The 16,051-nt window shown below is 43.5% G+C and overlaps 1 protein-coding gene across 12 annotated transcripts in view; it reads right to left on the bottom strand.

The window, feature by feature from the left end:
* The window catches only part of adam12b (ADAM metallopeptidase domain 12b), a 166,797-nt gene that overhangs the window by 85,011 nt on the left and 65,735 nt on the right, over positions 1–16,051 (bottom strand). For all 12 annotated transcript variants that reach the window (XM_087290706.1, XM_087290708.1, XM_087290707.1 and 9 more), the window contains 2 exons: positions 12,880–12,956; positions 1,769–1,955 (listed from right to left, as the gene is read on the bottom strand). In XM_087290706.1, the coding sequence (XP_087146832.1) occupies positions 1,769–1,955; positions 12,880–12,956 (264 nt within the window). The remainder of the gene's footprint in view (positions 1–1,768; positions 1,956–12,879; positions 12,957–16,051) is intronic.

Below are 16,051 nucleotides of genomic sequence, written 5' to 3'. Positions count from 1 at the left end.
AATTGGATTGAGATTTTAATTCTTACTTTATATTAACCATAAATGTGGATCATTTAGAATAAGTGAAGTTTCACAAACTAATTTTGAGAGGAACATGTGATATGATTGATCGCAGCTAGTCTCTCATCTATAACTAAGTTAGACAAACAGATTAATCCAAACTCACTACAAGTAACCTGGCTAAAGCTCCATTCACACTAGAGTTAGAGCTTGCGAAATTCTGTCAGACAGCGCTGCGAAAAGGGGTGGGATTAAACAAGATAATTATACATTTAAAAAAGCGAGCGATTGGTCCATATTTTAAATTTCTGTCCAGAGAGTTAATGGTTTGATCCTCGATTGGTCTCATGCAGTCAAGTGATGCAATTTCGCAGGTCAGAGTTCACCAAGCTTGAACGTTGCAATGCAGCGACCTGCGAAACCTGTCGTAGTTGCTTACGTTTCCGGTCTGATGCATTCGCATGCGTATGAATGGAAGTCTATGGGGAGAAAACTGCAGTGTGACCGTCACACTGGAGTTTGAGCTTGCGAAATCCTGTCATATGGCACTGCGAACAGGGGCAGTATTAAACAAGATGATTAGACATTTAAAAAGTGAGCAATTGCTCTATATTTTATATTTCTGTTCAGAGAGGTCATGTTTTGATCCTCGATTGGTCTCACTCAATCATGTGATGCGATTTCGCAGCTCAGAGTTCACCAAGCTACCTGATCTCATACTCCCCTTACATGCTAATCAATCAGGTGGGAGCCCTGGGTTGAATTATCTCAGAGCTCAGGGTCGTCTCCGGGGACAGCATGCCAAACCTGCTGATATTATCAAGCAATATCTAAGTGTGAACTCTTGAAACATATATAAAGTATTACTAAAATATGATGTGAGGGAGACTTTCAAAGACTATTACTAATAAATATAGGTAATTACTCGATTTAAAATAAATAATTAAATAAATATAAAAAAATAACTAATAAAAGCATTCAAAAGAAAAAAATTTGGAACCATTTGAAATAGATTAACCTGCTTTATCTTGTTTAGGTCTGCTCAGATGTTATATTGGTGAAGGTAAGAATCCGTCAAACGATTCAAGATTTCAATGAGCAAGAAATATAATATAATTTTCCATAAATCCATAACAAATCCCAGCCATAAAAAAACAAATGCCTTAACTAACATGTGACACATTTAAAATGTCCCTTTCACCCTTACTGTTCCATTTTCAATTATTTTTTATCTTCAACTAGCAATGCTTTTAATCTCCATGATAACAATATCAATATCATCTCCACCCCTTTTTGATTTATTCTCATCAAATGGACAATAAAAGAGTCAATAATCCCTAAAGATGTGCCTGCAAATATCAATACCAGCACTGATACCAATCCTAACCACTTACGCTTTTGTTATATACATAGATTTCATCGGTTTGCCTTTATGTTGAAATATAACAGCATCTCCTGTCTGCTTCTATCCTTTCAAATCAATACAATGGCATCTGAACATGTTATTTAGACAGCTCTGTTGTGATAAGAACAACTTCAATGTCAAGACTGTAATGTCGGGATGTTCTGTTAACCTTTGATGTCTCGCAGAGCTCTCTAATCTTGTTTTAGCATGCATGCGAAGCCAGAGCAATCGCAATCCCCTCATCTGCATTAACAAAGACATCACTTGCTGAATGATGCATGTTAATTCATCCACAAGACAAAAAAAGTGACACTCTCTGAACAAAACACTGTCATAACCGCTGCTGACAGATTGCGTTCATACCCTCGTTCTGAATGATTGTAGCAGTCCTCTTGTGTTCGTGTTGCTGACAGTCGATATGTTGTGTCCGTGTCCACAGGTTCCGGAGGGGAAGTGTAGATGATGTCCATCATAAATCACATGGGTGTCGTTTGCCGGCTCAAAAGCTGGCTCTACCATCAGTGTTTTATTTTCAAGTAAGACGAACCCTCTGTTGATTGAAAACAGATTTGATAAATAAATAAATAAAAAATACTGAATAAAAATATGCAAACATATATTAGATGTTAACAGGAAACAATATAATGTGATGTTATACATGACTGTGTGTTTAAAATGTTGCTAACATTACTTTTTTGCTTTAGCATATTTAAACGTTGTGTTGTTTGAACCTTTTACATGGTGCTAGCATTTTGCCTAGCATAGGTTTAGCATAAATTAGGGTGTGTTTTAAAAGTACAATGTGCTGTTAGCATGAATTTTTAGCAATAGCTGTATTTACAATGCTACTAGTATGTTTGTAGCCTCTTTAGCACATGGCTAACTCTGCATTAATACATTCTACAGATGTTAGCAATGTCTTATTTCAATGTTAACTCTTCTAACGTGATGCTGACATTAATTAGCATGTTGCTAATATGTTTCTAGAATATTTAACATTTGGCTAATAATTAATAAATGTTGTCAACCTTTGTTCACTGTATAAATTTACTACCTTTTTGTTATGTTCAGGATGAAAACATCCACTGAATTAAACTTTTAAAAAATTACAGGATTTCAACTCTTTAATTGCCAAGTTCACAAGTGATTTCATTGATTTGCTAAAAATAAAACACAAAATGACGTATTTTCAATATATATAATTGTGGACTGGATTTTTTTTACCTTTTATCACATTCTTGGACTTTGATGCGTTGCTTGATTTTCATTTTTTTTTCTTTTTAATTTAGAGTTGGTGGCTATTTTTCCCCATTGACTTCCATTATAAACACATTTGATGGTGCATAAATACACAGTCTTTGTTATTGTTTACTCCATGTAGTTCTGAGAGCAAAGATGCATATTTAGATTTCCTCGGACACATGAAGGTAATTGCGCAAAGGTCACTCTCACACTCGCACACACTCATAGACACAAACACACACTTTAATTTGCTGTTATACTCCATATTTTCTTTGCACAGGTCTATCTAAAGGGTTAACGGTTCCAACTGATGATCAACAGTAAAAATTACAAATGTTACCTCTACTCAACAGGGAAAATCACCAACAATCACAAATGCATGATTATATGGTGTCATAGTTTTGCAATCAAACAAATGTGGTTATAATGGAAGTCAATGGATCATCAAAACAATGCATCAAAAGCTTGTTTCACACGTCCAAGACTTTAATAAAAGGTAAAAAAATAAAAATCCAGTCCACAATTACTTATTGCAAATTGATTATATTGCAAATTATCACCAAATCAGTGACATCATTTATGAATTTGGAAATTAAAATTTAAGTTAAAATTCTGTAATTTTTTATCACGATTGAGGTTGATTAACATATTTATACAAAAAAAAAAAAACATGTTTTATGCATTTTTACAGCAGTTTAATTTAGTGGATGTTTTCATCCCAAACAAAACGAAGGGGTACTAAATTTGCCCAGATCATTGAGCTTTTTTTTATTTCAAAGTATTTTCTCAAATTAAGTGTCAAATAAGATATGTCACCAAAAATCATTCTGCCCAGCTGAAACACAGAAAAAGTTATGGCCAAATTAAGACTCAAAATCACCACAGAGTGGATGAAAACATCCCCAACAGCACAAAAGGGTTGACGTTGTTAGTATGTACAGTAGCATAAAATTCACATTTCTAAAAAGTTTCAAGAATCAGCCCAGTGGCGCAATGGATAGCACTATTGCCTCACAGCAAGAAGGTCGCTGGTTCGAGCCCCGGGTGAGTCAGTTGGCATTTCTTTGTGGAGTTTGCATGTTCTCCCCATGTTTGCTTGGGTTTTTTTCAGGTGCTTCAGGTTCCCACACAAGTATAAAAGACAACCGCCTTAGGTGAATTGGGTATGCTAAATTGTCCATACTGTATGTGTGTGAATAAGTGTATGGATGTTTCCCAGTGATGGGTTGCAGCTGGAAGGGCATCCGCTGCTTAAAACATAAGCTGGATAAGTTGGTGGTTCATTCTGCTGTGGCAACCCCAAATTAGTAAAGGGACTAAGCCTAAAAGAAAATGAATGAATGAATGAAAAAGTTTCTAGCATGGTTAGCTATATAGTAAATACATGGTTACCATATAGTAAAGCATGTTGCAAGCATTTATCCCATTCTACCATGAACTTCATAATGCTAACACATTAGCATTTTTCATAAAACACACGAAACAATCTACATAAAAAAGCTTTCAGCAAGATTTTACCCACATGGCAAAATGTCTCTGGCCCAGATCTGGCCCACACAATCAGTTTTTGCTTGGCCCACATGCCGCAGTAAAATACGGTACATGACTGGACCAAGTCTGTCTTCCATACAAGGGCCAAACATGGACCATATCTGGGCCAAGTCTCAGCCAAGTTACTACCCATAACTAGCCCTGAACTGGGCCAGATATGTTGGTGTCCCATGACTGCAATGAATTTGATAAAACCACAAAGCATTTCGCTTTAGGTGTGCTATGTGTGTTTTTTTTTCGAAGCGACCTGATTGGTAGAAGTGTTTCTTTACTCAAAAATAATTTAAATGTATTTTAAAAGTGGTTCATGGTACGCTAAATTTACGTGGCCCACATTAAAATTTTTTTACATCTGGTCCAAACGCTACATTTGATATCTGGCCCAAGTCCACCTCTGCCAAACCCGGGCTATGTTTGGTCCACATTCTGTATGCCAGTGCCAAACGAATGCCTGCTGTGCCAGCTTTATGCCAAATCTGAGCCGGAATTCTTAGCTACCTAGGTAATTATTGTGATACTTTGTTGTCCTTAAATCAATCAAATAATGATATTCTTAAAAAAATATATTTTCTTAACAGCTTTTTGGATAACTTTTTTATAATATTTTTAACGGCTTTAAGGATGTCTGTTAATTGATTTAAGAATTTTCATAATTTCTTGGGTTAAGTAATTAGGTTACAATTTATTCATGTTCCCAGTGCTGGGATGCGGCTGGAAGGGCATCTGCTGCATACAACATATGCTAGATAAGTAGATAATAGGTTCATTTTGCTGTGGCGAAATAAGGCACTAAGCTGAAGGAAAATGAATGAATGAATGAATGAATGAATGTGCTTATGTTGTGTTGTATGATAATTTTTTTGTTGTTGTGCAAGACATGGTATGTTGTAAATTGTGTAAAAGAATAATAATAAGATATAATAATAATAGGTATAATAATTATAAATAATAAGAGGTACTGTAGATCCGTGAAGTACCTTTAGTAATGCATTCTGGCTAAATATTGCAGTGGCATAGCTTGTAATATTAATTCAAATGCAATCACATATATATTTTTATCAATATACCATTATTGTAAAATTAACTACAACCCTTGCCCCTTTGCCATTCAATAAGCTCTATGGTCAAACCACTCAAATCCAATAAATCCATTTGTTTGTCTTTGTCCCACTTGGACATGTGTGGATATGAATGTTTCTGCAGAATGACATTAAATTGTATAAAATGGCAATTTTCATTCCATTCTATGACCACTAACCAAGACTTAGCAAAATGTCTGCAAATGTGCAAATTTACATTTATGACAAAAGTGATATGCTTAATAATATGGCCAGAAGTGAAAAGGAAATTGTGAGAGATCCCATTGAGGATAATTGAATATGAAGGGTGCATATCTAAGAGCCACAGTACTGCAGAATTAGGTTGTAAGATGAAGAGTGAGTTTTCACTTTGCAATATTATAACAAAATAAAACAGATGAAAATCTGGAGCCATACTGATAGTCAAAACGATGCATGTGGAAGGAATGATAATTTAAATCATATCTGACGACAGCCCTGCTTGCAATGTATAACCAAGCTTCTAATATGAAAGCCAAAAGTACTGAGCAGAGACAATGCAGAATGATTGCAGTTAGATACAGAGTATTGCATTTACTATTTCCACATTGACAAATGCAAAAATTTCCATCTCACACACCCACACCAGTGAGGATAAAAAGCCAAAATCACATTTACCTCTGCCTTGATTCATTGTAACCCTCTATGTTCCGATATGGTCTTAATATCTGCCTACCTGAAAGGTCTCCAGGCTTGTGATTATGAAGATAAAAACTTGAAGAAGAAATGTTTTGTAATTACAAGCAGGAGACCTTGGGAACAAGGGTTCCCCTTCGGGGGGAACTTCAGCACTATAAGTGGATTTGATTGTAAAATCCACGCATTGGGAGGTTCGGTTCAGAAGCTACTCGTCTGAAAGAGTATTGAACGGGCCAATTAAGAATGAATTGGCAGCGCAAGCCTGCGCAGGTGAGCGGCATAAGCAATCAACTGAGTATATAGGCTCACCTGGCGCCAGCAGACGCTATCCTTTTTAAGCTGAAGAGACTTTCAACAGCTAAGGGACAGTCATTATGGCGACGGAGTATAGTGCTTCCGTTCCCCTCCTCGGGGAACGAAGGGTTACTTTAGTAACCTCGAACGTTCCCCTTCGGGGGGAACTTCAGCACTATAAGTGGATTTGATTGTAAAATCCACGCATTGGGAGCCCATTGAAAGCGCCATAATGACTGCACCTTACCAACACCCCCGATGAGGAGATAGTCAAGCAAGCGTGACGCACCCACATCATGAGCGGCATAAGCAATCAACTGAGTATATAGGCTCACCTGGCGCCAGCAGACGCTATCCTTTTCGCTTCAGAGACTTTCTGATCGAGTCGATGAGGGTTCCTCCTGCTGTGACCAGCGATTCTGAGCGAACGAGAGCATTCTCCCGGTCCAGAGTGTGTACACGCAGTGGCAGACGGTCGAGCTGGGTTTCTCCCTTGCCTGGCGTTCTTTGGGTCCGGTCCTCCAGAGCGGTGCGTATAAAGTTGCAAACTTCACAGAAAGAGCAACACAGTCGTGCAGCACGTCCTTATCAGGACGGCGCTCCGACTGTGCGTTTCTGGATGCGGTGGTTTCCTGTCCTCGGATGATGGGCGCGGGCACTGCGTTACATGTCTGGGGGTCCAGCATGTTAATGCGCTGCTCGCGGGCAGTTCATGTCGTCATTGCGATGCCATGACTGTTGCGCAAGATCGCGGTTAGCCTTTGCAAAAGGGCGAACCACCCCAGTTGTCCCCTGCTCTGCAGCGGGCACTCGGGCAGATCTGAGGGTTTCAGCGAGAGATAATCCGTCGCCCACGGGCCCGCGGACCTCCCGCTCCTCTAAGCGCTCCATCCAAGCTTCGGGCGGGGGAAGCGATCCGTCTAACAGATGGTAGCCCTTACGCCCGATGACACCGGAGACCAGATGTCCACCGCGGCATCGGAGGGTGGGCTTTCATTGTCCGATGATGATCCAGACCCGCTCGCCCCCTTCGGGCTGGTGAGCGCTGTCACTACGGATCCTGAAACGGACATGTTAGCCGTGCTTTCCCGGGCTGCTTCGGCCGTGGGTTGGAGATGGTTTATCCCCCAGCTCCGCGGCCGGACCGACTAGAGGGGCGTTCCCTTCTTCCCGGAGGTGCACAGTAGGCTCACGCGGTCTTGTAAAGCACTTTTTTCTGCTCGTGCTGCGTGTTCCTCCACCCTAACCACTCTTGACGGTGAAACAGCAAGGGGGTATGTGGCGATTCCTCAGGTTGAGTGCGCGATGGCGGTAAATCCGCGCGGCGCCTCTTCTTGGCGGGGTCCGCCTCGTCTCCCATCCAAAGCCTGTAAGTTATCTACCTCCCTCGGAGCTAGAGCTTACATAGCTGCGGGCCAGGCTGCTTCCGCCTTGCATGCGATAGCCACCTACCAGCGCTACCAAGCGCAGGCGCTGGCCGAGCTGCACGAGGGTGGGTCCAACCCAAGCTTACGAGCTTCGCACCGCCGCCGACTTAGCTCTTCGGACTACTGAGTCCGCTGCGTGTGCGTTGGGGAGGACGATGTCCACATTAGTGGTCCAGGAGCGCCACCCCTGGCTGATATGCGCAAAGTCGACAAAGTCCGCTTTCTTGACTTCCCCATATCCCCAGCCAGGTTCGGCGACACTGTCTGTGAATTCACCCAGGAATTCAAGGCGGTGAGAGAGCAGTTGGTGGGTGATGTCTTATCGGCGGTCCGTAGCCCGCTCCGCCCGCCGTGCCATTCATACCTGCTCCTCGCCGAAGGCGCCCGCCTACGAGAGCTGCTCCGCCCCCGCACACGCCTCCGGCGAAGCGAGCGCGTCGGGCACCTCGGAAGCAGGCAGCCCCCCTGCCCAGAACGCCGCTAAGTCCGGCAACGGACCGCGAAGCGCCCCTGGGACAGGCCATCTGGAGAAGAGGGAACTTGCTCTTTCCCCGCTGGAGGGCGGGGCCCCATTTCCAACGGCACTTTTTACTGCCATGAAAACATTATGAAAGGGCACTTTTCACTTCCCCAGATGTGACAGCCCGAAATCTGCCAGTCTGGGACGCTATGCTTTCTAGCTTGCAGATTCGGTGCGTTTCGCCAGTGGCTCACGAGCGCTGGGAGGACGGTCTCCTTTCTCCCACCCCTCGAGCCTCCCCTCCGGAGCTCGGGTTTGGAGTGAGAGCAAATATCTCACCTCCAGCTTTTCCGTGGGACCCGCGAGCTTCCCGGATCAGCACACCCACTCCGCGCTGCCCCACTGCTGGTACGTCAGCGATTGTAGCGATGAGTCCATTAGCGAGAGCTCTGCCTGCCTGGTTAGCGCGGGCCAGCTCTTCGCGGTGGCTCATACGCACAATCAGACTCGGCTATGCGATTCAGTTCGCGAAACGGCCCCCCAAGTCACGGGTGTGTATTCACCAGGGTCAGCCCCCTGTCCGCCCCTGTCTTGCGAGAGGAGATTGCTGTCCTCCTGGCGAAGGATGCAATCGAGCCGCTCCCTCCAGCCGAGATGGAGAGCGGGTTTTACAGCCCACACTTCATTCTGCCCAAAAAGAGCGGTGGGTCACGGCCAATCCTAGATCTGCGCGTTTTGAACCGCTGCCTGCACAAGCTGCCGTTCAGAATGCTCACGCAGAAGCGCATCCTCCGGTGCGTTCGTCCTCTGGGTTGGTCTGCAGCATTAGACCTGATGGACGCGTATTTCCATGTCTCCACTCTTCCTCGCCACCGTCAGTTTCTGCGGTTTGCGTTTGAAGGTCGAGCTTGGCAATACAAAGCCCTCCCCTTCGGGCTCTCTCTGTCTCCGCGGGTCCTCACCAAGCCCGCGGAGGGTGCCTCAGCGCCCCTTCGGCTCGCGGGCATCTGCATACTCGATTTCTTTACGACTGGCTGATTTTTGCCCTCTCTCGGAGCAATTGATTATGCACAGAGACAAAGTGCTCTGGCACTTCCACCTGTGGGGGTTTCAGGTCAACCGAGAAAAGAGCAAACTCGCCCCCGTGCAGAGGATCTCTTCTCTCGGGCTGGAGTTGGACTCGGTCACCATGGCAGCGCGCCTCTCCGGAGAGCGCGCTCATCTGATGCTGTACTGTCTGAGAGAGCTCGACAGTAAAATAGTGGTCACACTGAAACTATTTCAGAGGCTCCTGGGGCATATGGCATCCGCAGCCGCTTCATGCCGCTCGGATTATTCTATATGAGACCACTTCAGCACTGGCTGATCACGATCGAGTCCCCAGACGCGCATGGCACGCGCGCGCACACCGAGTCTCTGTTACTGCGCTGTGTCGCCGCGCCCTCAGCCCTTGGAGCGACCCCTCGTTCCTACAGGCCTGGGTGTCTCTAGAACAGGCGTCCAGTCTTGTTGTCGTTTCAGCAGACGCTTCCAACACGGGCTGGGGGGCTGTGCGTTGCGGGCATGCGGCTGCGGACCTGTGGAAAGGTACCCAGTTGCATTGGCATATCGCCTGGAGCTGTTGGCAGTGTTCCTCGCTCTCCACCGTTTTTTCCGGTGCTGGAGCGGCAACACGTGCTGGTCAGGACGGACAGTACGGCGGCGGTGGCGTATATCAGCCGTAAATAGGGGGTATGCGCTCTCGCCGCATGTCTCAGCTCGCCCGCCGTCTGCTCCTCTGGAGTCATCCGCGGCTGAAATCGCTGCACGCAATTCATATTCAGGCAAGCTCAACCGTGCAGCCGATGCGCTCTCACGGCAGCCTTGCGTCCTGGAGAATGAAGACTCCACCCCGAGTCTGTTCAGCTGATATGGGCGCGATTCGGGGAAGCCCAGATCGATCTGTTGCTTCCCCCGAGATCGCTCATTGCCAGTCGTTCTTTCCCTGACCGAGTGCTCTCGGCACGGATGCACTGGCTTACAGCTGGCCTCGGGGCACGCGCAAATACGCGTTTCCCCCAGTGAGCCTGCTCGCGCAGTTACTGTGCAAGGTCAGGGAGGACGAGGAACAGGTTGCTGGTTGCGCCCCTCTGGCTCAACCGGACCTGGATGTCAGAGCTCTCCCTCGCGATAGCCCTCCCCTGGCAGTCCCTTCGAGAGAGCACCTACTCTCTCAGGGACAGGGCACCACCTGGCACCCTCGCGATCTTTGGAGATTTTTAGACGCGAGGAAGACTTAGGTAACCTCCGATTGCGGTGGCTAATACCGTCACTCGGGCTAGAGCCCCCTCCCCGAGCGCGCCTATGCCCTGACGTGGAGTCTATTCACTGAATGGTGTGTCTCTCGCTGAGAAGACCCCCGTAATTTGCCAGATCAGCGTTGTGCTTTCTTTACGCCGAGAGAAGTTGGAGAGCAGGCTGTCGCCCTCCACACTCAAGGTTACGTGGCTGCCATCTCCGCTCTCATAACGCGGTGGCTGGCAGCACCGTGGGAACGCATAACCTCATCATCCGGTTCCTCAGGGGCGTTAAGCGAATTAATCCACCCCGCCCCCTCTCATGCCCTCTTAGGATCTCGCCCTCGCTACACAAGCCGCGTCAGATCCCTTCGATCCTCGATTCAGTATATTTCTGTCCCTGAAGACAGCTCTGCTGGTCGCGTTGATATCGATTAGAGGGTCGGGGACCCGGAGGCATTTTTCGGTCAGTGACTCGTGCCTGTAATTGGGCTGGCTTCTCTCACGTCCTGAGACCCCGCCCGCGATATGTGCCCAAGGTTCCTACCACTCCGTTTTAATACGAGGTAGTGAGCCTGCAAGCGCTGCCCTCGGAGGAGGCAGACCCAGCCCTTCTTTATTGTCCAGTTTGCGTATTATCCGGACCGCACTCAGAGTTTAGATCATCTGAGCAGCTCTTCGTCTGTTATAGCGGTCGGCAGCAGGGAAGTGCCGGACCGAAATAAGTTCCCACTAGATTGTGGATGCCTTTCTTTCACTATCAGAGCCGAGATGAGCCGCGTCCCCCAAGAGCGCGTGCGCACTCCACTCGGAGCTTCGCATCCTCTCGAGCGCGCGCACGCGGCGCCCCTCTAACAGACATCTGTAGAGCTGCGGGCTGGGTGACACCCAACACATTTGCAAGGTTTTACAATCTGCGAGTAGAGCCGGTTTCCTCAAGGGTATTAGGTAACCCTTGGTGATTGAGGAAACAATTCGGTAGGGTGTTGAAACACGCTTGCTGCGCCATTTTCCCTAACACAGAGATACGTGCGCCTTTTTATCTGTCAGTAAAGTTCCCCGTCAGGTGAGCCCTGCAGATTCCTCCGTGGCCTCCAGCACTGACTAAGCGGAGGAGTCACTTGCTGGCCCACTACGTTGTAGGTCTGCCCGCTGGTCAGCCCGCGTTTTGGGTAAAGGTGCCTGCTATGCGCGATCCCCACTAGGCGATCCCATATGCTTATTCCGCCACGGTTAAGTCCCCCCCCCTGGGCGGACCCGTGTCTTCCCTCCTCGCTAACCACTCTTTTGCTATGTGTACTCCCCCTTTTTAGGGCTAGTCCATATGTAAATTCTGCCATCTATCCCCCCCTGGGGTAACGGATGGCCTCCGCAGCGTCCTCCCTATCGGGATTGTACGCTTCCCAACGTACTGTCGTATTTCCTAGAATTATCTAGATGCTCACGACTTCCCAAAAAATATATCTAAATCCGTAAAACTTCTGTTGAAGTAGGATAAATTAGGGCCAGGGACACGTTGGAGGACCGCGCCCCCCATGATGTGGGTGCGTCACGCTTGCTTGACTATCTCCTCATCGGGGGTGTTGGTAAGGTGCAGTCATCATGGCGCTTTCAATGGGCTCCCAATGCGTGGATTTTACAATCAAATCCACTTATAGTGCTGAAGTTCCCCCCGAAGGGGAACGTTCGAGGTTACTAAAGTAACCCTTCGTTCCCCGAGGAGGGGAACGGAAGCACTATACTCCGTCGCCATAATGACTGTCCCTTAGCTGTTGAAAGTCTCTTCAGCTTAAAAAGGATAGCGTCTGCTGGCGCCAGGTGAGCCTATATACTCAGTTGATTGCTTATGCCGCTCACCTGCGCAGGCTTGCGCTGCCAATTCATTCTTAATTGGCCCGTTCAATACTCTTTCAGACGAGTAGCTTCTGAACCGAACCTCCCAATGCGTGGATTTTACAATCAAATCCACTTATAGTGCTTCCGTTCCCCTCCTCGGGGAACGAAGGGTTACTTTAGTAACCTCGAACGTTCTGTTCGATCTAAATTCATCTTTACCTACTTGGTCGTAAAAGTTGTGCCTTTACGACAAATTTACTGTAACCAAATGCTCCTTCTAATTATTTCACCAACGTATTTCATGACTTAATAAACGTTTTCAGTCTTATCTTCAAGACAATGGAGCATGGGATGATACTAAAGCTTTTTATTGATGTTTAATCTCACGGTTTTATAGTCTCTAAATGAACCTTCATGTAGGAAGAGTTGTGAAGTCCACTGGAAAGAAAATCACAGCAATAAATGTTTGACAACTTAAGGTCTATAATGGCTTTCCGGATTGAAGCACACATGCTTTAAACTACTTGTTTAAGGAGTTTTAATGACTTTGAAAATTAGAATTCAATATGGTTGACGTTACTGCCAATACATAATAGGATACAGAGACATTATAGGGTGATACTGTGCTTACCTGATACCAGAGCAAGTACTAAGAGTGACTTCAGAGTGTACGTATCCTTGTACTTCTCCATGGTAATAGCAATTCATCTACACAAAGAAAAAGAGGGAAAACACTTAAAAATATACATCAAGGCACATGTACTAATTTCTTAGAAATGCATTTCTCAGAAATGTGTCATGTTGTTTTATTTGCTTCTTGAAACATACTAATATTACTTTTTATCTAATGTTGTCCTCTTATACTGTATCATAAATGTACATGTACAGTATAGTGTGCGCAAAAGAAAACTTGCATACTTCTGAATGGGAAACAGAAGATTAGGCAAAACTAATATTCAGGCATGGGCATTTGTTCAATATTTTGATGACATTATTTAATTACCCAACAAGTTGAGGATCATGTTATATTGTGAAAAGCTTAAAGTTATTTAATTGATGGAATTATCTATTATATAAACATAACTCTGCAAAAATACATAAAAAGCTTAAAAGCACACAATATATAAAGTGATTATTACATTATTTATATTTATTATACATTGCAATCCACCATTAATTGGAATGAACTGATATTTCACATTTTTTTAAACATTTTCTTTCTTTCTTTTTTTGGTCAATAATGATAATAAAAAAAAAAATAAATAAAACATTTGGCTGATTCTGATACTGATAATGGTCAATTGCATACATAACTATTTAATAGCTAATTGTTTATTCAATTATTTTCTTGTCAGCTTAGTCCCTTTATTAATCCGGGGTCGCCACAGCGGAATGAACCGCTAACTTATCCAGCAAGTTTTGACGCAGCGGATGCCCTTCTAGCTGCAACCCATCTCTGGGAAACACCCACACACACACTCATACACTACGGAAAATTTTGCCTACCCAATTCCCCTGTACCGCATGTCTTTGGACTGTGGGGGAAACCGGAGCACCCGGAGGAAACCCACACGAAGGCAGGGAGAACATGCAAACTCCACATAGAAACGCCAACTGAGCCGAGGCTCGAATCTTCTTCTTGCTGTGAGGCGACAGCACTACCTACTACTCTATTGAATTAAATTTATCGAATATGGATTTGATCTATTTTGTTTCTATTATTTGATCTATTAACATTTGACTGTCTGATATTTAAGAGAGGTACATCTTAAGACAATAGAACTATTAATTTTTTTGGGTTAGTCCCTAAGGGATCACCACAGTGGAATAAACCGCCAACTTATCCAGCATACGTTTTACACAGCGGATGTCCTTCCAGCTGCAAACAATCGTACACTCTCACATTCACACATACACTACAACTAATTTAGTTTATTCAATTCACCAATAGTACATGTCTTTGGACTGTGGAGGAAATAGGAGCACCCAGAGGAAACAGACACAAACACGGGGGAAAACATGCAAACTCCACACAGAAATGCCAACTGATCCAGCTGTGACTTGAACCAGAAACCTTCTTGCTGTGAGGTGACTGTGCTAACCACTGAGCCACCATGTCATCTCCAATAGAATTACAATATGACCATTTTAAAGCATTTAATACATTTACAAATAAAGCCAGCCATATTGCTGTGTGCAGTTATAAATTGCTGGTCTAGAAAAATGTTGACTCACTAAAGCCCAGATGTTTCAGCCCAAACTAACCAATGGTTTTGTGCCAACAATTGATCATGGCGAACACCAATTGCTTTTCCGAAGCACAAATTATCTACCTATAGGTCTGATATTTTGTACACATTATACTTAGTTTTTTAAAAGTATTTAATGATTTTTTTTCTATGAAAAACAAAGAATAATCAAAAAGTAATTGAACTCATTGCCTCTATGTAATTTTTAGCCATCGTTATCAGCCTTTTTTCATATTTTTGCTGATAGATACAGTATGCCAATAGTTTTTAAATAAATCCACTTCAGCCAAAAAATATAAGACAGGGGTGTCCAAACACGGTCCTGGAGGGCTGGTGTCCAGCATAGTTTAGCTCCAACTTCCTTTAACAGACCTCCTTGGACGTTTCTAGTGTACTCAGAAAGAGCTTGTTTAGTTTAGTGTCTAATTTGAAAAAAAAATATGCAGAACACTGGCCCTCCAGAACTGAGTTTGGACACCCCTGATATAAGCGGTCAATATGTTGACACACCCCTAATTATCAATATTTAACTGGTTCTCTATTGATGACACGGTGGCTCAGTGGTTAGCACTGTCGCCTCACAGCAAGAAGATTGCTGGTTCGAGTCCCGGCTAGGTCAGTTGGCATTTCTGTGTGGAGTTTGCATGTTCTCCTCGTGTTGGTGGGGGTTTCCTCTGGGTGCTCCGGTTTCTCCCATAGTTCAAAGACATGCGGTATAGGTGAAATAAATAAACTAAATTGGCCGTAGGGTATTTGTGTGTCTGAGTGTGTATAGATGATTCCCAGTAATGGGTTGCAGCTGGAAGGGTCTCTACTGTGTAAAACATATGTTGGATAAGTTGGCGGTTCATTCCGCTGTGTCGACCCCTTATGAAAAAAAGCTGAAGGAAAATGAATAAATGATTCTCTATTGTATTTGATTAGCAGCTTAGATGAACGCACATGTTTAAATAAAGGTAAAAAAACATACACTGTGTATACATATATATGTACATATATGTATATATATATATATGTATGTATATATATATATATATATATATATATATATATATATATATATATATATATATATACATATATACATATATACATATATATATATACATATATACATATATATATATATATATATATATATATATATATATATATATATATATATATATATATACATATATATACATATATACACATATATACACATATATACACATATATATATATATATATATATATATATATATATATATATATATATATATATATATACATATATATATACATATACATATATATATATACATATATATATACATATACATATATATATATATATATATATATATATATATATATATATATATATATATATATATATTTATTTATTTATTTATTTATTTATTTATTGTAGGCTTGACACCACATTTGGCCACGACTGTATGAATTGCTCTTTCCACCTATTTTGAAATGAATCCAGACAAAAATAAAAAGCACAATGTCATAGACCCAACAACCATATGTCAAACCTGAATTCAAGCCAACAGTTCAGGT

Source organism: Danio rerio, chromosome 17 (genome assembly GCF_052040795.2).
Source record: "Danio rerio strain M-AB ecotype USA chromosome 17, GRCz13ab, whole genome shotgun sequence".
Lineage (NCBI taxonomy): Eukaryota > Metazoa > Chordata > Actinopteri > Cypriniformes > Danionidae > Danio > Danio rerio.
This window is presented reverse-complemented; position numbering and strand designations above follow the sequence as displayed.